This window comes from Hippocampus guttulatus, chromosome 18, assembly GCF_054856545.1.
Source record: "Hippocampus guttulatus isolate MCC_2025c chromosome 18, RoL_Hgut_1.0, whole genome shotgun sequence".
In the NCBI taxonomy this organism is placed as follows: domain Eukaryota; kingdom Metazoa; phylum Chordata; class Actinopteri; order Syngnathiformes; family Syngnathidae; genus Hippocampus; species Hippocampus guttulatus.
In genome coordinates this window covers 9,403,606-9,426,252 of record NC_141278.1, presented here as the reverse complement: position 1 = coordinate 9,426,252, position 22,647 = coordinate 9,403,606, and the positions used below count along the sequence as shown (strand labels likewise).

Here is a 22,647-nt window from a genome sequence, read left to right as displayed (position 1 = left end):
GGCGGGCCAGATCTACCCCCCGGGCCTTGAGTTTGACACCTATGATGTAACCTGATCACATGATAAGCTGTCCACTGTAGTAACCGCTGTCCCGGAAAGGGCTTAACTTCATCACGCACACGACGTTTGATGAAGCTCGGAACAAGCGCAGTCAAGTTAGTGTCGTTTTGTTTTATGGCGAGTCATCAAACTTTACCCGCCATGCTCCGCCCCACACGCAATGACAACAATTTAAAATTCTGGGCAGTTTATCGTCATCCATTTCTGTCGTGCACTTGGTACAAATTTGGAAACAATCGCGAGATAGTGACAAAAATGACATCTCCGAACCAAAATGTCTGAACTTTCCAACAATTCTACAATGATGTCTCCTGTTTGGTAGTTGAGACTTTTATTGCCATTGACTAAAAGCGCAAAGTCACAACACCAGCAACAAAAAATGTGACATATTCCACCGCCGATCAACGTATTGGTGTGCTGGTGGTCACTGGCGGATGAGCTTGTGGAGTCTGAGCTGCATGTGGATGAGATTGTCCTCCAGGGTGGACAAGCTCCTCTCCAGGGCGGACGCCAGGTGCTCGCGGGCCCACGCCGACTCCCTCGCGTGGGTCAAATGTTCCTTGACACTACACATTGCAGGTAACACAAAACGGATTAGAGTAGCTGTGGGGCAGAAATGAGCCAGACGGTAATGTAAAAAAACAAAAAACATCGCAGTTCTGGAGTCCAGCGACACCTGTCAAATGCCACCAGATAACAGCAATGTTTTCCTGTTCAATCCCTGTTTGTCATATTCAACAACTGTGTAGTTTGTTTACTGAACAAAAAACAATGTAAAACAACATTTTAATGTAGTTCCATCTACCTACAAAGTTTTGCTGATATAATTTTTGTCGGTTCAATTCCAGCTCCTGCCTCCCTGTGTGGAGTTTGCATGTTCTCCCCGTGCCTGTGTGGGTTTTCTCCGGGTACTCCGGTTTCCTCCCACATCCCAAAAACATGCATGGCAGGTTGATTGAACTCTCAAAATTGTCCCTAGTGTGAGCGAGGATGGTTGTTGATCTCTATGTGCCCTACGATTGGCTGGCAACTGGTTCAGGGTGTCCCCCGTCTACTGCCCGAGGACAGCTGGGATAGGCTTCAGCACCCTTATGAGGAAACAGCCGATGGGAAAATGAATGAATGAATTTTTTTCAGATTTCTTTGTTCCAAACTGGCTGTTCTGCCGATTTCTTTGTCAAAATGGCTGTGTGAACAGTCCTCACAACAAATCTATGAAATTATTAACCATGCAGCTTTTAAACCTGCGCATTTGTTGAATTCTGAGAAGAAAGTGAGAATTCTGACTTTAACCCTTTCAGGCGGTTACTACAGTGGACAGTTTATCATGTTATCAGGTTTCTGGTTATCATTATTGGTGCATGAATGGGTTAGAGAGGGAATTCTGAGATAAAAGTGATCATCTTGCCAAGCTTGTTTTTTAAAAAAAAAAAAATTTCTTCACTGGCCCTAATCCTCTTCTTCAATTTAAAGATTAAAATATTCATCTGTAATGGGTGTTTTTTTTTTAAATCATCTATTATTTTATTAATTAACCCCCTGGTATGTTATGGATCAAGTTCACCCGTTTGGAAAATCTCCCCATCAATCCATTTTCTAATCTGTTTATCCTCACGAGGGCCGCGGGCGTTCTCAAGCCTATTCCAGCAGTCTTTTGGCAGTAGGCGGGGTACATCCTGAACTGGTTGCCAGTCAATCGCAGGGTACAGGCAGACAAACAACCATTCGCACTCACAATCACACTTCGGTAAAATTTGGAATGGCCAATCAACCTGCTACGCATGTTTTAGCATAAAAGGTCGAATGCAACTAATATCATAAAAAGGGGACTCGAAAGCCTCAGAGAAAGTGGTCCAATGGAATCACACCAAGGGATGATGAATCACCTCGCAAGGAGTCTCCCATCCTTGCCGTCTTTCCTCTTCTCCTCCAGGGAGACGAAGACCTTCTCCATGGTGTCCAGGGCCTCAGCCACACTGCGGTGGTCCGAGAGCACCCCCTGTACCTCGTCACTGGCCTGCCGCTGGTAGGAGAGTCCCCCTTCCTCCACGCCACAAGAAGAGGTCACGGCCTCGAGGGCGGCCCGGTTCTGCAGCGCCAGCTGGCGGGAGCGGGCCAGCTCTTCGGGCCCGGCTACGTTCTCCCAACAGATATCCAGCGTGGGTGACGGCAACCAGAAGTTCTGCGTGCAGTTCATCGACCCCGGGGGGCTCTCTGCTGCTGATGCGGCAGCTGCTGTTGTTTCAGGTGGTCTGTCGGCAAGGAAGTGATACACGGGGGAGAAACCGGAACCCCATTTGTCATCGGTCCAGTCGTCCTCGTCAACAGAGATGTCTTCATGGGGGGCGCACGCACAGAAGCCCACCAGGAGCCAGGTCCAACTCCACATTAACCGATGCAGCATCTTCAAACAAACACACACAAATACACACACGCTATAATAATTAAAAACACATTATTATCAATAATGGGTCAATTTAAAACTGTTTTGACAGAGTTACGACACAGTTGATGCACATACTGTAAAGGGTTAGGTAACCTTAACAACCACACAGTAAGGGTCATAAAAAGCCCACCCAAAACATACATCATATGTCATAATCAATATTGTTTTGTATTATTTCTTCACATACAAAGTTAAGAGAATGAAAATAGTTCTCCAGTCTGTCTTGAAACTACATGGACCAAGGTGCTAAGTAGGACTGGAAAAACGGAGTCACACCATGCCTTGAATATTCAATGCTGCTACATCACCACAAAGTCTTGCCTTACTGTCGTAACTAAATGTCCGCCCTCGCTTGCAGTTCGCCTTCCAGAGAAACCTCGAGCAAGTGAACACCGACGTCCAAGAGAGTCCTGCCGCGTTCGTCTGCTCCGGCTGCCTGAAGTCATCGGAAAGAATGAGTGCTGGTCTGCATCGTGCGCTCACCCTTTACTGGCTCCCACCAGCAACCACCGGAAAACGTCAACTAATTCGGAGCAGACATAAACACATGTAAGTCCAGCACGCTTTCTGGGTGGAAAAAGAGACAAAGACATTATATTCCTCATGGCATCCCTACGAGGCCTTTTTACAAGCTCCAAAACAATAGCGGGCATTTGTCCAACACAATACTGTTTGAAAACATTTGTGTGCTGAATAACACTACTTGTGTTTATGAAACGCCCAAGCCAGAAACTCGACTCACGCACTCTGGAATGGGAAGTGAGTGCAACACAAATTTTTGGCACAATCCATCAAATTACAGTAGTACAATAATATGCGGATGGACACTTCATTGGGAAGTTCTCAAATTGTTGTGTACGGGATCGTAATACAGGCAATATAGTGAAGATAATGTAGAACGAAGTCACGAAAATAAAATATTCGTAGAAAATTAAGGCGAATGAAATCTAAATAAATTGAAAAAACACGTTCTAATAGAGTACTGTTAAAATAATGTGAATTAGTTGTGTTTCAGTGACAACTATAGGTAGGGTGTTGTAACTGCGCCCATCGTTTGTTTGTGTGTTTGCGCATGCGCTTCACTTCCGCCCCTCCCCCTTGTCGGACAGACAGGCCGTGTCGTGACGTCACTCCGACTCCGCCGCTGCTGGCTGTTGTCGGCCGGACCTCCGGACAAAACCGACGAGCCAACGAGCAAGCCGCCGCCGGGAACGGACTCGCCACCTCCGGCCTTGCACCCACGATGGCCTCCGACGGCACGGACGAGCGCTCGCCGCTTTTGTCCACTCCCAACTCGGAGAACGTCACCCCCAACGCGCCGCCTTACCTGCACGACCCCAGCCCCCGAGGTAAACTGCGTGGACGGGTGGAATTGAGAGGCCAGTTTGCAGCGAGCAAAGGCGCCCATGGGTGGGGGACTGTGAGAAGTGGAGCGCTGGGTTAAGGACCAGAGGCCTGCCGCAAGAAATGCTACATCACCACTCAGGCGAGGCCTGACAACATGATGTGTTAGGTCGATGGATGTCTATCAAGTCCGTTGGTTGTCGTCATGAAAATGGAGCAGACGCATGACTTTGAATAAGTCTATTCAAATGGCTTTCATCATTTTGTCGCTCAACATATCGCAGTTCCCTTTTCGCGGTGTCACTATCGCGGATCATTAAATCATTAGCCTAATAGCATAGTTATGGCTGAATATTTGGGCAAAACGAGGGAGGGTTGGGCAGAGACGAAAATAATCCAGCTACCTTGATTCAACCTTTGAATATGAAAATGACCTGGATGATTGATAATCTACAATCCAGGTGTCAAACTCAGGCCCAAATCCATCATTTCATGTGGCCCGCCAAAGCAAATCATGTCCATCAACTTCAATGATTCTTTTTACAATGGCGCAAAATTTCAAATTGTCATTTGATATAAATCCTAAAATGTTGCAGCAACAACTACGACCATTGACTTCTGATTTGAAAACAAGTTATTCATCAATTTCTTGCCTATATCTAATAATATGATGAGAAATACAAAGAAGCATTTACAGTCAAACCTCGGTTTTCGAACCGTCCTCTACCAAATCGGTTTTCGACCAAAAATTTTTAGTTTTTTATAACTCGGATTACGACCGAAAATCGGTTCTCGACCAAATTGAGCGCACTTCAGTGCGCCACTTGACTCCTCTCGCCTTCCTAACACTTCCTCATGTAGCGTTCCATCGTGAGCAGATGTGTTCAATAAATATATATTTTTTAAAAAGCATGCTTTCGGTCTTCGAACAGCCTTCTGGAACGGATTATGGTCGAAAACCGAGGTTTGACTGTATATGGTTTCACAGTTATAATGGCCCTCTGAGGGAAACCGGATTTTTGATTTTTCTCGCCGAATGAGTTGTCCTGGGCCAGCCTAAGAAGTAGTAATGGAACCGTACTCTTACTTGACAATTTTTACTACTCAACCCACCACACTTGACATGGTTAACAAAACTGGGAGGCTGCAGGGACTGAGCTTTAAAAAAAACTTTTGTTTTGTTTTTTTTGCTTTTACTTAAGTAGAGGAATTGAATCCGAACTCTGATCAGGGTTTTTTTTTTTTTTTTTTTTTTTTAAACATATACAAGTGCTACTGTCCCTCTGCTACAGTCAGTTCAAAGCACAAAAGTAAGGCTACTTCTTTAACTGTATCTCATTTATAACTGGTGTGGTGTGTAAAAAGTGGCTCGTTGTCCTGGTCCCACCAGGGCTGGCGATCACATGACGGGCCATCACGGGTTTCATGAGGTGGGGAGGAATCAAGGCACATTTTTCTTCTCACTTCCGACATTTTTGTATTGCTATTTAATACACTGTTTTATTTCAGATGATACATTTTCACTATCTGATTTAAATATGTTCATGTAACGAATGATACAATTTGAATTTGTTGGTGATGTAAATAACCGATGTATATTCCCTTCCCTGAAAGCGGAACTGCCTCCGCCGTACACGGCAATCGCCAGTCCGGACGCGGGCGGCATTCCCGTCATCAACTGCCGCGTGTGCCAGTCACTCATCCATCTGGACGGCAAACTGCACCAGCACGTGGTCAAGTGCACGGTGTGCAACGAGGCCACCGTACGTCAACGCCGTTACGCCTTCGCCCAGAGCCATCGCCGTCAGTCATGTCTCTTTTGTTGCGCTCGCAGCCCATCAAGAATCCGCCCACGGGGAAAAAGTACGTGAGGTGCCCCTGCAACTGCCTCCTTATCTGCAAAGACACCTCAAGGAGGATAGGATGCCCGCGACCCAACTGGTACGCAAACACCAACAGCAACATTAACAGTTACTTAATTGAGCCTTCTGTCGGTGATGTGGACCGATTAATCAAGTCAGTGTTATGTTTTTGATTTCATCAATATACATATCTGGGAAAAAAGGAGACCTCTCCAAAATAATCTGATAGTTAGATTTTTTTGATTTGTCATTTCAAATGAACATTTTTGCTTGATTCTACAAACTACTGACAGCATACTTAAGACCCAAATACCAAATACAAATACTGTCATTGGAATTAAATTGGTCAATAAATATTTAGTGGGTTCTTCTTTTCTTTTCTTTTTTTTCAACCCTTAATCTATTTAAGTGCTGTATAACTGCAGAGTAATTTATTGACGGATTAACATTGGAAACACATTTTAAAGTAAACCTATGCATTCATTTAACTGATTGGCCCTGTGTTATAAGAAAAATAGAAATGTAATTTTTTTATTGTAATGTCTATTTTTTATCATTTACTTTTTTAAATATATATTTAATCAGAATCGTCTTTATTAGCTAAGTATGTAGAACACACAAGGAATTTGTTTCCGGTACTACAGGCTACCCGAGTACCATCAATGACATTTATGTGACTATGTTAATGATTTAAAATTGGATTTTTAAAAAAATGATTTCACATTTTCAATTCAGGATAAATTCAATTGAAAAATATGCCACCCTTCCCTAATAATTGGGCAAAGACGTTTCACTGAACGGCCATCAGCCAAATTGAATCCATCATACTTGTTGTTGTCCAACAGCAGACGCATCATCAACCTGAGCCCGGTGATGGTGATCCCCGAGGAACAGCCCGCCCAGCCGGCCCTCCCCGTGCAGCCCGAGGGCATGCGGGTAGTCTGCGGCCACTGCGGCAACACCTTTCTGGTACCTCCGCGGCAGTGCTAACTTTTCCACACAACTGTACTGAAATCAACGGGAATGTAACTGAAAATATCAAACATTTCATTCAACCGAACTATGCCTAACAAATATACGCTGCTGGATTGAAGCCAAAACATAACGTCATGTATTTTTATGATTGCATTGAAAAAAAAAAAACATTCCTCATTGGTTGATTGTGTTGTGTGTGTATGTTGTGTGTGTATTTTTTTTTCCAGTGGATGGAAGTGCGCTTCAACACATTAGCCAAGTGCCCCCACTGCAAAAAGATGTAAGTACGCAACACACATTTCTTGACCATGAACTTGACACGAGCGGCTTCACGGCTGGCATGTAAAGAAAAAAATCTGAGAAGGGGAGGAATCAGGTCATGCTGGAGCCCACCTTCCCCTTGCACCCCCCCCCCCCCCCCCCTCCACCCACCCTTCCTCTTTGCCCCACGACTTGAGCGCCGTCACATGAGAGGCATGTGAGAGCTGAGAAGAAAGTCAAGCGTACCCCGAAGGCCGATCATGAGACCAGCTAGCGCCGACAACCATGGCCTTGCGGTTACCTTTTTCCATGTTTTTTTTTTGCAGCTCGTCCGTGGGCAGCGCGCTTCCGAGGCGGCGCTGTTGCGCTTACATCACCGTGGGGATGATCTGCATCTTCATTGGCGTGGGGTTAACGGTAAGTGCCACCATGTTCATGTCACTTTCGGTACACTTACAAATTACGATAACATGTGGTGTGGGTGGCTTGAAATGGGAGAAATTATGAAAAAAAAATGGATGAGACAGCACAAAAAGTGGAGTTCAGGGTGGGCTGATGAAGTGCGATAGTGTGTTGGGATTTGGGTTCCTTATGCTATTTTTTTGGTCAAATTTTTATAACCTTTTTTTTTTCATTTCTGTGTGATACTGCTTGATTTCTTCATAATATGCAAATTAGGTCTGAATTAAATGGGTGATATTGTTTTTCAGTATTTTTGTAACTGTAGTTTATGTCTATTCTCTAATTTTAGTATAGTTGTCATCCAAAATGTTTTTACATTTTTCCTTGTATGTTGGAAATATTTCCCATTATTTGTATATTTTTTCTGTCGTTTTTTTTTGTAGTTCTGTATTTGTTCTGAATGTGTTTCCCTATTTGTCACTTGTTTGTTTTGCATTTTTCTCTTTTCTCTAATATTGTCTATTTTTTGTAATGTCTGTTTTGATTTTGTGTGTGTGATTTTTTGTTGTTGTTCTTTCTTTTCACATGAATTTTTTTGTGTTCTGTTTGTTCTAGTATTTATCTTGTGTTTGTTTCCAACAGGTGGGCACTCGGGACTTTGCCCATCGCTACAACGCCACGTACGTGTCGTGGGCGCTGGCCTACCTGGTGGGCGTCATATGTCTGGTGCGAGCATGCTACTGGGGTGCCATTAAGATCAGCTACCCCGAGAATAGCTTCGCCTAGGAGGCCCCGCCCCATTGGTTGTCTGACCTTTTCGCCTTTTTGTTTCCACTCGTTGATACAGCAAGCCTTTAAAAATTATTTTTTTTACCCCATGAATGACCAAGAAGAGACGAGCTACGAAGAAATAACATTTTGCTCGTTGCACTACATTTTTTTTTAATGTGAATTTTGTGTCGTTATGCTGCTAGTTAGCGTCCAGCTAAAGGAGGGTGCGTGGCCATTTACTGTAACGTGGGGGTGTCCGAAATATTCTAAATGCGACGTAACCGGCACTGATGTTCATCATGACGGGACTGTAGGCTGTAAAACGCATTGCTAGTCAGACATTTTGAATTCAATGGAAACTACTGAACCTACATTTTGGGGGGGGGGGGGATACGTTGTTTGTGCCAGCATTATTCTTAACACAGTATTCTCATTAATTTTATGTTTGTGGTAAAATAATTCAACAGGTAAATTCATCCGTTTTCGAGGTTCTTATTGCTCCATACAGGGAGCCTAGCGTAAACACGCACTGCTAACTGTGTTTTTAGTGGAAAAGTAACATTGGCAACGTAAGATGACAGCCTTCTGGCTTCAGGGGTCCGTTGATCATCCATTCAGGGAAATGCACGTCGTTGGCCATTTTTGTTTTGAAGAGGATATGTTGGGACACTCCTGCTAATGCTAATGTAACCACGAAGCTGTATACAGACGGTATAGCGTGTCTGCGTCTGCTTTTGAAACTCCCAAATGTGCCAGGGTTTGCCCCGCAGTATAACTAGAGCGTCTCGCCAACAAGTTTTATTTTATTGTCATTTGTTTGCTTTTAAGGTAATACAGCAATCATAGTTTGTTTTTTGTTTATTTATTGTTTTGTTTTTACCTCCCACTGCATGTCAACCGGTTTACGTTACGTCCGTCACAAGAACCCGTCCGTCTCTTGTATGTGAACGTTTTTTCAAAGAATGTAACCCTAAAATAATCCAGAAGTAATGTTAAAATAGAGTAAAGCATCCCATTGCGCATCCAGCCCAATGAGGCGCGTATTCTTTTGGAATGTGACATGGTGAGCGAAACAACATGAAAGGATGACTCTTTGTACATTATTGTGGAAGGCAAAGCTTGGTTCTTTTTCAAAGTGATTATTTATCAATAAAAGTACAAAAACTGACTTCTGGTGTCATCTTGTTACAGCCTAATGGTGTGTTCAATAATATAGTTTATTTCAATTTACATATATTGTTTTCCTAGGGCGGCCCGGTAGTCCAGTGGTTAGCACGTCGGCTTCACAGTGCAGAGGTACCGGGTTCAATTCCAGCTCCGGCCTCCCTGTGTGGAGTTTGCATGTTCTCCCCGGGCCTGCGTGGGTTTTCTCCGGGTGCTCCGGTTTCCTCCCACATTCCAAAAACATGCATGGCAGGCTGATTGGACGCTCTAAATTGTCCCTAGGTGTGAGTGTGGGCGTGAATGGTTGTTCGTCTCTGTGTGCCCTGCGATTGGCTGGCAACTGATTCAGGGTGTCCCCGCCTACTGCCCGAAGACGGCTGGGATAGGCTCCAGCACCCCCCGCGACCCTAGTGAGGATCAAGCGGTTCGGAAAATGGATGGATGGATGGATGTTTTCCTAGGTTTAAATTTGTACAAACTTTTTTTTCAAGTAATAGTTTTTCACGATCTGCATAATGTTTGTCCTACATTGTTTTTTCCCCCAATTACCGGTATTTAAAGGTGAAATACATTTCATTGAGATGGTGAAAATGACCTGCAGTACCAATACTCGTCACCGGAGGGAGACATCCATTCATTTGAAGAAGTCTGAAGTTGGAAGGTAAACGAAAACACGATTTTACACAACATATCTTTTATTTCACGTGTTTTAAGCTTTAGCGACATTAAATACGCACAAATGACAGTCGCGTGTTGGAATAATAAATATTCTTTATGATAATCGTGCTGCTGCTACTTTTTTTTGTGGACATTTTACTTATTATCGTGTGCCGATGCAACAATCTGAAACGCGAGCGTAATGACGTCACGCCAAACACGGTGATGACTGGCTGGCCAGAAAGCCAGGAAGTAATTAATTTTCTTTTTGTTTTTTATTTTTTTTAAAGAGCATCGTCAAAACACATACGCACAGTGAAAACTTGCCATTGTGTGTGTATATCTGTGTATTTTATACTCTGTACAAAGAAAAAAAAAAGTATTTATATTTACTGTTCTGACGTCATATATGCGTGTGCGCACCAAGTGTGAGTGACAAGCTGCTCTCAGTTGTTGTTGAGGACCCACCATGAAGCTGAAACAAACAGAAATGTGATTACAAAATATCAATGCAATCATAAAAATACATTACGTTATGAAACAAAGACACACAGTGTTAAATGAAGTATCAAAATTGGAGCTACTCAGTAAATTAAAATGTCATTGAATGAAATTACGAATATTAAGCAATTAAATACATATCAGTTCAATTTTAATAAAGACGTCTAAATTAATGAAATGCTGTTTAAAAAATAAAAATTTCATTTAATCATTTAAATAGCTTGTGAAACACGCAAATCGGTCTTAAAAAGGGGGGGGGGGGAAATAGAATATGAAAAATAAAAATTTCATTTAATCATTTAAATAGCTTGTGAAACACGCAAATCGGTCTTAAAAAGGGGGGGGGGAAATAGAATATGATAGCATTAAGAATGAAAAAAAATCATTTGGTATATTTAAAAATGTAAATGTTGATGGATAATTGTAATTTTTATATAGTTGACATTCAAGATCTTTCAATATGGCACATTGGCACTATAAAATATAAGATTTTTAAAAATGTGATGCAAAAATTACATGATGACATGCCAAGTGAGTATGCACCCACTTGAGTACAACATTTGACATGACAGCTGTATGAAATAAAGTGTCGTGATGATACAGTGGGAGGCGGTACCCGGGAGCAGCATGGTGGTGACGGTCTCGGGGGTTTCCAGGAAGTCCACGTTGGCCCTCTGGAAAGTCTTACTGGAGTTGCTCTGCAGGTGACTACACAACACATAAAAATACAACCAAGGAATGCATATTGTTATAATTGGACTTGCGTGAGCTTCACCACAAGTCGCCAAATCAAATGTTTCACCGGAGGAGTGCAAAGCGAGGGCACCTACTTCTTCCACACATTGATGTGCTCCCAGAATTCATAGAGGATGAAGCGTGACTCGTTAGGCAGCCGCTGCAGCGCCACGCTGCGCAAACAACAAAGCGCGTGCGTTGTCTTCAGCATCATTATTCAACGTTATCATCATGAATCATTGTCACCGTCGCGCATGTTACGTCACATCCCCAAAATCCGAATTCGTAAACAGCTTGACGTCAGGGCTTTCTCAAGCTTGGACACGTTGCACTTGCAGCGTCTCATGTGTTGAATGTCAAAAGACGCTTGAGGCTGCCGCTTCTTGTCCAAACTCGAAGTGACAGCACACAGAGAGGGATGGAGGGATATAGGGGTGTGGGGGGAGAGCGTGTAAACATGCTAATGGTTGTTGCGCCTCACTCATCATGAGCGCTGCCACGCGTTGTGTGCATATCATTCATATGTCGATAAATGAATTGAGCTTCAGAATGTCAGCTCTTCATGGAGCTCTTCATTCATCCATCAATCCATCCCGCGTACGTCCAACCCAACCCACCACCCCTCAGAAAAGTTTGCGGTCCATGTCTCCCGCAAAATAAGCTCCATCTGCAACGCTTCAAAATCCATGGACATAATTTGCCGCCGGTACATCCCCGCTTGCATATCACCTATCCATCCATAAATCCATTCACTCCCTTTTAGTTCAATCAGTCACTCCATCCATTCACCCATCAGCCTTTCCATCCACGTGTCCCTCCTCCCATTGGAAATGCTTGTGTGTGTGTGTGTGTGCACTAACTGTAGACATCCGGTCTGTGTGCCGGCAGAGTCCATGTAGTGTCTGAGTGCCACGCGAAATTCCTCCAGCTCATCCTCCAGCACGGACAGCTGCCTCTGCACAATCAGGATGTGCTGTCCACACGCGCACACACGCGACACCAAGACAACGTGTTCAAGAAAGTCCCGTTGCCATGACAATCACACATCATCATCATCACCACCGCTTGAGTAGATGACACAAGGGTGAAAATGTTGGCAAGGACGCACCAGTTTGCTTTCCGGGACGTCATCTTCGACAGGTTCCAGGCGGATCTCCTGCGGACATGGAACAGACGTGTGATCGCATGCGCTGACGCTAATGCGCTTAACACGGCTATTACATACCATAAGCACACTGACCAGACAATAAGCCACTGAGGGACATGTCAATTCTAAAGATATCTGATGTGTTAATATCAACAGATATAACATCACCAAGAAAAAAATCATAACATATTAAGATAATTTTATTTGCATTTCTTAAATTTGTAAAACATAGATTTTCTCCTTTCGATTTGATTTTTGTCAATTTTTTTCCATTTATGTGGTTTTTGGAGCACATGTTTAATATTCACGCTTTTATATTTCCTGCTCAGCCTTTTTCCACTGCAGACATTTTGCGTCTATTTGCATGCTCATATGCATCATCTACGTGTCATTTGTTCCCATTGTTCCACATACACATGCCATAATTGGGGCGGGAGTGGGGGGGGGGGGTACAGACACAGATGAGGGAATAAAAAAAAATTAACAAACAATTGTAAGACGGTAGAGGACCTTTTGTTCCAGGCGGTCGATGAGCTTCTGGAGCCTGTTCACTTGAACTGTCCAGTGGCTCTCCTCCTCATGCACGCCTTGTAGAAAAAAAAAAAAACCCACACGAAAATGAGACAGGGTGAAAGGATTCTGCTTCAGAACCTTATGAACCACCAAATGTTTTTCACTACTAGTTTCCCTTTCGGATGGGGTCCAAGTTTGGTAGCCGCCTGTTAGCATCTCTTCTGTATCTGGGAGCCATCTGCTAGCATCTGTTCTTGATGGGGTCCAGTGCTCGTAGCTGCTTGCTCGCGTCTCTTCTAGAAAGGGTCCAGCTTCTTCTGGATCACATCCTACTCAGCTGCTGTCTTGCACCTCTTCTAGAACTATTTGTCACCTACTAGCATCCGGTCTAGAGTGTGTAGCTGCTAGCTTGTATCTTTTCTAGATTGGGTAGCCGCCTATGAGCAACTGTCCTCAATTTGGTCAAACCCTGTAAAGGGAGGGGAGGGCTGTCTACAAGTACTTCTTCGAGATGGCGTTCAGGTCTGGTACCTGACTTAACAAGACTCATGATGGGGTTACTGGGGGACAGGCTGTTGTTCCTCTGGAGTCTCCGGTTGGAACGACGACCCGACCACTGGATGGACAAAATCTCCGGTTTAGTAGGACCGTGTCTGTAGGAACAAAGTGCGTTTTAGTGATTAAAAATTCTCCTCCATGTGCGCTTCTTATTCCTTAACAAAATCACAGTCAAAACGGCCCTGTGATGAATTCATTAGCGGGCGACAAGCGAGGCTCAGTGCCGCTTGAGTGTGGGCGGAGGTGCTAATGGCCCCGTTTGTCCGCCCACGCCGTCTTATTCCGGGCGACGAGCTTTAATTGCTACAAGTGACACTTGGAACCCCTCAGACTTAAATAAAAAAGTTACAAGCAACAAGAGGGTATGGACATCGTATTTTCACACGTCTCCAACTGACTACGGAAAGCAATTTCGAGCCACTTGGGTCCCCTCACAAGTAAACAGCCGGCGCATTCGGATTCGCCAGGGTGGGTGGAGGTTCACCAGTTCCAAGAAGAGAGAGATGAAATGCCGCAGGAAGAAGTGACACGGCTCTGGGAGCCGGAGACCCTCACACTGACATGAGAGCGAAGCTGAGAGGAGATGGCATGAGTGACGGTGAGAAAAGGAAGAGGACGCATGTGAAGGCATGTCAACCTAGCATACATAAAAGATGCTGCCTACGGCCATTTATCAGGCATGGAAACAAAACTCAGCAAAGTGCAAACAGAAATAGAGAACCATTTTCACTCAATTGAAAAATAGGAAACATTTTGGGTCTCTGGCGTGGGAAAATATTTTAGATTATTTGTTAACTGAAGTGTGAACTGGATTGTGTATAACCTATGCGGGAACCATATTTGATACCTTCCGCAAGAACCATATTTAAAGACCCAAGTAGTAACCATATTCATAATTGTCTAACCCGGGGGTCGGCAACACGTGGCTCCAGAGCCGCATGCGGCTCTTTAGCGACATCTAGTGGCTCCCTGGAGCTTTATAAAAAATGTTTGAAAAATGGAAAAAGATTTTGATAGTAGGCTAATATAGCTCAAATAGATATAGATACATGTTGCAGCTCCAAAAAAGGAGAGCTGTGGTGTTGTTTTTTAAAAACGTCCACTTTATTTATGCTTTTAACAGTCTCGACAGACACGTCTGCTCCGTGCCTTCTCTCTTCTCGTTCGACTCGAGGGCCGGTCAAAGACAGCCTCCGAAAAATGGAAATTCATGATCACTTCACTGACACTAAGAAAAGCGAAAATAATGCACCAAAACAAAAAATCAAGCGAGGAAATTACAAAATAAATTCTATGGGGGCGTTTGTGAACACACAACAAAGGAATTAATAACAAACAATTCTGAGACAGTCCAGTCTCCTACATACATACAGCATGTGTTACCTTCATTGTAAGTTTTATAGACTTATAGCTTTTATTTTTTTACGGCTCCAGACATATTTGTTTTTTGTTTGTTTGTTTTTTGTCCTATATGGCTCTTTCAACATTTTGGGTTGCCGACCCCTAGTCTAACCTAAAATGGAAACAGTATTTAACAGCTTAAGCGGGAACCGAATTTGGTCGCTAAGGTGGAACCGACATTGGTGACATCATTCTTAACCATGATTTGACCTGAAGTCCCTTTGCACAACGGAATTCAACAAAATTCTATTAGCAAAAAACACTTAGTCGGAAACCATATTTGGTCACCGCAAACGTTTCGAATATTTTTTTCTGTAGTTTAGTTGCGTCGAAATCGAGATTGGGGTTTTCAATAATCCCCTTGAAGAGACGTACTGGAATGCCGCCGCCATGGCAACAGTTTTATCGATGCGGGTCGCACCGCCGCAGGCTGACCTTCATCTTTTATTTCTCTCCGGTTCAAAGGAACTCATACAATTCCCGCCCGCAGGAGGTCCCATGTCGAAAAAACAAAGAGTCACGGCCCGCTGTGTCCTCTCACTTTTCTTGGCGCGTCTGCTCGGCGGTGGTCTCCATGGCGCATTCCAGCGAGCTCTGGAGCGAGTGGAGCTGATTGGTCGTCTCCTTCAACAGGAAGCGGGTCACGAACTGCTCCAGGTGGGTGGACTCTTGATAATCCTGTCAATCACAAATTGGAGAAAAAAAAAAGCAAAACAATAATTAGCAAGAGGGAGGACGTGCTGCTTGCCACGCCAACTCCCAGTCACTCAAGGTCTAATTAAAGTCGAGCCCGCAGGATCGGAATTCATTAAGTTTCAATCGGGTGCAAATAACAGAATGAAATCACTGGAGCACACTTGTTGTTTGAATAAGCTCCTTTGCGTCTATCCGCAGACAATTTGGGAAGCATTTGTGGTCAACTGAAGCAGGAAACAATATTTGGCGAATTAAGGTAATCATTTTTAAATTATTACTAACTTAAGTGTGAACCATATTTGGTTTGCTAAATAGGAACTTCATCTGGTAACAAAAGTGATGGCCGCATTTGGTAAACTAAGCGGAAACCAATGTTGTTTTTTTTACTCGAGTGGGACAACATTTGGTAAACTAAATGGGAACCGTATTTGGTAGCTTAAGTGGGAGGCATAGTTGGTAACGTAAATATTTGGTAACCCTATGTTGGAGCTATATTTGGGAACCAAAGACTCTAAATACAGTGGTACCTCTACTTACGAAATTAATTGGTTCTGGAAGAAATTTCGGAACTAGAAAATTTTGTAAGTAGAGACGCGGTTTCCATGTAAATGCCCAAATCCGTTCCAAGTCCCCAACAAATTCAGACATAAATGTTTTCTAAGGCATAAAACTGCATCAAAATATGTCACAAATACAGTACATGTTACAATTAGATTATTGTGCAATAATTGAGAGTTGAGCATAATGCAAAAAACAAAGAATAAAGAATAAAAATTCCGGTCATTTAACTTTTAGCTGCGTCCTCATCGGGTTTTTTTTTTGCCTTCTTTACTTCATGTTCTCTCTCAGAAGTGGTTTTTGCCTGGAGTTTTGTGAAGAACTGATCCAAGGAAGTTTGCTTTTGTCAGCTTTTAACAATCCTTCGAAAATTTCCAAGGCAACCATCAGTATCGCGAGCGATCGCCGGACTGGTGAGCACATTTTCTGGGTGATTCACATTTACCTCAAACAATTTTAACACCTCATGGTCCGAGGGGAGATTGACGAGGACGCTGCATACATCGACACATACGGTAGAGGTCCTTCTTAGCCAATGGGATGCGAGGCTGATGCTCGGGAATAGCCAATGGCAGAGCAGCTATAAGTGTGTTGCCTTCAGGAAACTCAGAGCTGCGAGCAGCAGCCCATACTGTATTTTTACCTTACCTAACAAGAAGCAATATTCTCCTGTTGAGGTGTTTCGTAACTTGAAATTTTGGTATGAAGAGACGTTCGTAAGTAGAGGTATCACTGTATTAATTAGTCCTGTATGGTGCGGTGCCTTTTTTTTTTTTTTAAGAAGAGCAGCTTGACACATCGTGGCCAAGTGTTGCTGTGCTTGCGTATAAATAGCATTGGCGTGTTTACACGTGTGTGTGTGAAACATATTGGCTCTTTAGATCTTGTTCCAGCACCCACATACTTGTTCATCAATGCACAAACCACAAATATACTCGATACTAATGCGGCAGGATGCATTTCCACATATAATTATGTTCGCACACGCAAACATACAGTAAACATGACCTCACATCGCTGCGTAACAATTGCATATTGGAACCAAATTCAAAATATTGTATCTCATTTCGGTTCCCAAAAATGGTTCCTGCTTGGACGAACTTAAATGATTCCCCGCATCAATTGGCCCGAATATAAGACGGTGTTTTTTGGATTGAAATAAGACTGAAAAAGTGGGGGCCGTCTTGTATTCGGGCCAATACGGTACCATATATGGTTCCCACTTCAGTCAACAAATATGGTAAGGTAACCATATACTTGCTAAAATCAAATAGTTTGCCACTTTTAGTTACCCAAAATGGCTCCCACTTCAGTTACCAAATTTATTTCCGACATAGTCCACCAAAAATGGTTCCCGCCCCAGTTTACCCAGCATGGTTCCTACTTTGGTTATCATGAATGTTTGCCTCTTAAGGTTCAAAAATGTGGTTCCCACTTCAGTTACAAAAATATTATTCCTACTTTGGTAACCAAAAATGGTTCCCAACTTCATGAAAAAAAAATACAGTTCATAGCATTTGTGGCCGCTGTATTTCTTGTATTTGAAGGTCTCTCACCTTCTTGGTCTTGTCCATGGCCTTCAGTATGGACATGTTGAGGTCCTCCAGGGCAGCCAGAACATTCTTGTATTCCCCGAGGTGCTGCGAGAAGTATTCTTTAAAGAACCACCCCCCCAAAAAAAAGAAAAAAAAAGGGGAGGCTGTTGACATCCACAAAAGTGACACAGTGGCTGCAGGTGCTGGTTGGAAATAGCATCAGTAGCGTAGCCTGTGGGGACCTCACCCACACACGGAGCGACTAGCGTGTCCTTTCAGCCATGCCCCACGTTGTCAAGTCGCGTTTGGACTTGATCAAAATAAATAAATAAATACAACAACAATAAAGGCAAGTTCACTTACCACAGAGTTCATCTGTGTCCACGTTGCTGGAGTGCAAACACACACAGTGACATCATTAAAATGATTCATAGCAGCACGTGTACAATTCCTAGAAAAGCCACATTTTAAAAGTTGATATTCGCGGCTGGCTGGCCACAATCTCCCGCAAGGGTCGATTGTCATACTCAATAATGAAATCCAATCAATACATAAATATGTTGGAAAGGTGAAACAATGTACGTGTAATGAAATAAACCACAACATGAAATCTGTGTTTTTAAAAGGTTTAGAACTACTACTATATTGAGGTTAGTTTAATTAGCCTATCGATGGCATTTCCCATTATATGCAAGCCTTAAGCTAACGTAATTTCATAACACTTTCAACAGCTTGCGTCACAAAAAAAGTCCAGGTAACCCTTCAGAGCCCAAATAACCTGATCTGACAATTTGTGAAAGAATACGTTGCTTCCATTGTTGAAAATCAAACATTGCAGACAGGAAGTCACATGCAAACAAGCAAACAACCCACAAGTCTCCCTTTTTTCGGCGGAGGTAATAATAACTTCCGGAGAGATTCATTTGCGTACTGACGCCACTGAATATTTCATGTGCGTGCCCCAGCTTACTTGTGATTGAAAGATTGAGTTCAAGCTTTCTGATGGAGCCCGACATGCCGCTCAAAGGTGCGTTGTGATTGGCAGAAGATGGCATGACGGCGACTCACTCTGTGTGGTGGCTGTCGATGGCGTGGAAAAGCTCCTTCAGTTCCTCTGACGTCAGGACGCCGTCCGAGAAGTAGGACTTGAACTCGTCGAAGGACAGTTTGCCGTCATCTGGGGTCAGACACCCATAATGTAACAACATGCTCCAGTGTAATATTACACAGAAATATACATGGAGACAGTCACAACTCCTCAGTAAGCTGCAGTAATATTACTCGGTCTTCGCAGGGGATAAAGAATATTTGCCTGTGAGTACTGTTACTTCTGTCTACATGTTGTTCCACCATTTGTGTTCAAATATCCATTGCTAAAAGGGTTCCAAAACCACCAGATATATGCTAATCATTAGCGTGTCAATGGCACTTTGCATTTTTTTTTTGTTAGCATTAGGCTAAACAGGCTTTCTTTAGGCAGAGCTCTTTGGTTGTTTTAAATCAGTAACGTGTAAGAATTGTTCACCAATTTATGTGTTGTGAAATGAGCTGAGTTGAATTCACTCCCATTTAATTTTTAGTGTGTTGTATTTTTTCAATGATTTAAGCTGTCTCTTTTTTTTTAAGTGACACCATTCCAAAGGCTGCCAGTCCTTCACTTGTGCAGCTGCAAACTATTTGGCAGTTTTTCTTGATGAAAAGCTCCAATGGTGATGGGTCTGGTCACTTTGCTGTCTCCATGGAAACCAGCCATCAGCGGGGGAATCACCATCTAAATACTGTATTGCCGAGTCTAACTGCTCTTGCCACTAGAACAAGACATGTCGGAAGACATACTTACCGTTTTTGTCTGCTCGCCGCAAAATCTGGAAGACAGGAAAGACAGGTGACAGACAAATCATCAAACTTTGTGTGTATGCGTGCGTGCGTGTGATCGATGACACGGCCAAAGTGGTGAGTTGTTCAATTATTGATGTGGAAGTCCCACATTGGACATGAAAGTGGGCTGACCGCGTTGTCTTTGAACGTATCAGCCACGCGCTGGCTTGTTCCTTCCATCGGGAAAATGACATCACCCACTTTCTCATCGGTACAACATGCACCCCCACAAACGTGTTACTATATTACTCCTCGCAACAATGGTTAGCCATAAATTTGTTGTATAGTGGTTCACATAGCCTGTGATCCATGAAGCTGGCATCAGACTAATTCAACCGTGACTTGACTCGGGATTAGTCTCCAATTTGTCTTCAGAGTTTATAAAACACACACAATGAGTTTAGTGGGGTACTGGTCGTGTAGTGGTTCACACAGATGACTTACATGCAGTTGGCTTGGGATCAATACCCACTCAATTTCCACTCAATGACCGATGCCCATAACTGACAATTAACAGTCAGTTTCTAACTGTCTAGCCCCGTCTTCCTCAACTGGCGGACCGCGATCCACGACCGGACCGCCGACCTCCTCTGTCCGGACCCTCGGCAAATTGTATAAAATAATAAATTATAAAGTGATTTTTACGTTATACATTTTATATTTTTGGACTATATTCTGCGCATTACCGCGATCGCTTGTTAAAATTATCCGTTTTATTATTTGCGTGCACGAACAGATGTATTGCAGAGGACGCAGCATCGCGACTGTGTGTGTATAATGTTTGATGAACTGGAGACCCTGGCTGAGCAGTGCATGTCGGCGATAACGATGCGCTGATTGGCTCCTCTGAACTGAAGGTGTGCCCATACATAAGCGTCACGCATTCAAAATGGATGATTGTGTCAGGAATCAGACGCATGCGCGACGCCACAGTGTGCTCACAGCTTCAGCCCAGGAGAGCCGCACACAGACAATTAGACAAAACCAATCGCGGGAGGTTTCGATTGTGTGCAGTTTTGCTCCCGTCTACCCGGGGATCTTTGCAGCTGTTTAACAGCAGAACACCGCAACATGGTAAATGAACATCCCAATGGCGTCCTCAAATAATTTTTTTTGTAATTGTAATAAATTGTAAATTTCCCCAGTGTGGGACAAATAAAGGATATCTTATCTTATAATATTTGCATGCCTCAGACATTGCATTCACCTTTAGTGGAAGAACAGCACTGCACATTCCTGTGCTCCCTTGTGTCAGTATTTAAAATGGTTCTTAACTCCTCTTTTGATATATTTTTCAGTGATTTCAGAGGGGATGTGAAAAGGGGAATTGTACAAATGAAAAGGATATTTTTGTTTTCATGTTTAGTATTTATTTTGGTAAAATTAGTATTTTGTTTTGTTTTTGTTAAATTAAGGAAAAAAAAGACAACTACTGTTTAACAAAGTTAAAGTAAAAATGACTTATTTCCCTAAAAGGGCTATTTCTATTATTAAGCAGGCACAACTTAACAAAATAAAAGACTTCCTGTGCCTCAACACAATACCTCTCATTATTTGCCGTGTACTGGCAAAATGAATAATTGTTATTTTCATGCACCCCATTATTGGTTGGTTGTGAGGAGTGTTGATTTGTATAAGCTTGGCTTGACCATACTAAATGGGCATATAGCCCTGCTCCCCATGACCGCCGTGCATGGGACCGGACCTTGGTCTTATAAAAAAAAAAGTGGACCTACAGCCTTTCTAGTTGAGGACCACTGGTCTAGCCTGTTTACAAAAATGCACAGTAGGTGGGCTGTTAGTCGTGTAGTGGTTCACATCATCTATTTATTTTAAGACGCCTCAAGGAAAAAAATATTATAAATCATCCCCCGCCGCCAGTTTCACCAATCGGGATGAACACACGTCTATCATGACAAGAAGCACCAAAGTACCCATATCCGAAATTGAACAGGAAGTCGGCTATTTTACTTTGAATTTGAATTGGCCTTGTAATTTGACAAACTCCGACACGGGAATTTGAGTCCCAATCTCACACACACACACACAAGCACAAGCACACAGGTTTATGGAGTAATGCGAATATCGTAAGGTGCACATACCAAATGTATGTATTATTTGTTTCAATTGCAGGAAATCAAATGATACAAAATAACCTAACTAACTAACATTCATCATTTTGTCTTATTATTGCTTTGTTTTATGGTTGCTTACAAGGCAGCAAAGACAGAAAAAAACGATATATACATTTTTTTTGCATAATATTATAGGTTTTCTTATCTTAACCTATATATATATATATATATATATATATATATTTATTCTACTTACATCAATGAAAATGGACATTCCCTTTTTCAGTTCAGTCTGGACACCAGGCTTCTCGCACTCAGGTGGGAATTCCTCTGAGCAAATCATCGTCAAAAAAATTATTTTCTTCACCCAGTCTTGTAAAGTGCGCAGAATATGAATGACTGAATGAAACTGTGCTTTCCTCGTTTTCTGTCGCTGGTCACAAGCAGACACTCTGAAAGCCATCAAGTTGCCGGACATACTCTCAGAACACTTCCGTCGTGGATTAAAAAATAAAAAAAAGGAACGTCGTTTTAGCCCCGAAAATTGAATTATTTCGAAGCAATTGTGCCTAATTTAACAAGATCATCCCGTATAAAATATGTCAGATTTTTTTATCTGTATGGACTCCTTTGAAGACGTCCCATTGACAACCGTACAGGCGGAACATGTTTTGATTTTGATAGTAATTCAAGCTAAAATCCAGTTATCTCAGGTTAACTTGATGCAGAACGTGAGTAAAATTTCTAAAATCCATATAATGTTGACTAACTTAACTGTTTGACACATGCACACACATAAATATATACGATTTGACGTCTCTTGCTGAAAATATGCTATTTTTTTCTCTCTTGCTGGATAGTATTCATAGATGAGTTCCTAGCGTGTCCATAATACTGTATATATTCTTGTGTAATTAAATTCAAGCTTTTAAATACATTTTTTCTATAAATGCCATGGATTAATATAAAAATCTTTGCTATAGTGGCCTACAGTGTTCCATATTACCGCCATCGAAATATCCTTTCGAAAAAAACCTTCTTTAACTTAATACAAACCACAGGTGACCACATTAATACGTCCCCAAATTAATCATAAGTGATTGCGCAA

The 22,647-nt window shown here is 42.7% G+C and overlaps 3 protein-coding genes across 4 annotated transcripts; 1 reads left to right on the top strand and 2 right to left on the bottom strand.

Annotated features, from left to right (window-relative positions):
• Positions 1-230: 230 nt before the first annotated feature.
• On the bottom strand, positions 231-3,631 carry LOC147191083 (uncharacterized). Its single transcript, XM_086136833.1, has 3 exons — positions 2,833-3,631; positions 1,947-2,464; positions 231-626 (listed from the first exon to the last, which is right to left on the bottom strand). Exons 1-3 carry the CDS (start codon positions 2,950-2,952, stop codon positions 485-487), a joined length of 780 nt encoding a protein of 259 aa, XP_085992959.1. The 5' UTR covers positions 2,953-3,631; the 3' UTR covers positions 231-484.
• Positions 3,632-3,651: 20 nt separating this feature from the next.
• On the top strand, positions 3,652-9,289 carry pip4p2 (phosphatidylinositol-4,5-bisphosphate 4-phosphatase 2). Its single transcript, XM_086136834.1, has 7 exons — positions 3,652-3,855; positions 5,465-5,613; positions 5,685-5,791; positions 6,558-6,681; positions 6,915-6,967; positions 7,275-7,365; positions 7,993-9,289. Exons 1-7 carry the CDS (start codon positions 3,750-3,752, stop codon positions 8,134-8,136), a joined length of 774 nt encoding a protein of 257 aa, XP_085992960.1. The 5' UTR covers positions 3,652-3,749; the 3' UTR covers positions 8,137-9,289.
• A 673-nt stretch (positions 9,290-9,962) lies between these two features.
• On the bottom strand, positions 9,963-21,986 carry necab1 (N-terminal EF-hand calcium binding protein 1). 2 transcript variants are annotated; one of them, XM_086136832.1, is made up of 13 exons: positions 21,796-21,983; positions 19,427-19,451; positions 18,655-18,763; positions 17,950-17,975; positions 17,608-17,705; positions 15,339-15,475; positions 13,370-13,491; positions 12,836-12,912; positions 12,287-12,334; positions 12,039-12,151; positions 11,274-11,351; positions 11,060-11,151; positions 9,963-10,417 (listed from the first exon to the last, which is right to left on the bottom strand). In XM_086136832.1, exons 1-13 carry the CDS (start codon positions 21,880-21,882, stop codon positions 10,389-10,391), a joined length of 1,041 nt encoding a protein of 346 aa, XP_085992958.1. In that variant the 5' UTR covers positions 21,883-21,983; the 3' UTR covers positions 9,963-10,388. The 2 variants fall into 2 exon arrangements, 1 of the variants encoding a protein (XP_085992958.1); XR_015103736.1 differs by having other exon boundaries at positions 10,389-10,417; positions 11,246-11,351; positions 21,796-21,986.
• Positions 21,987-22,647: the final 661 nt, after the last annotated feature.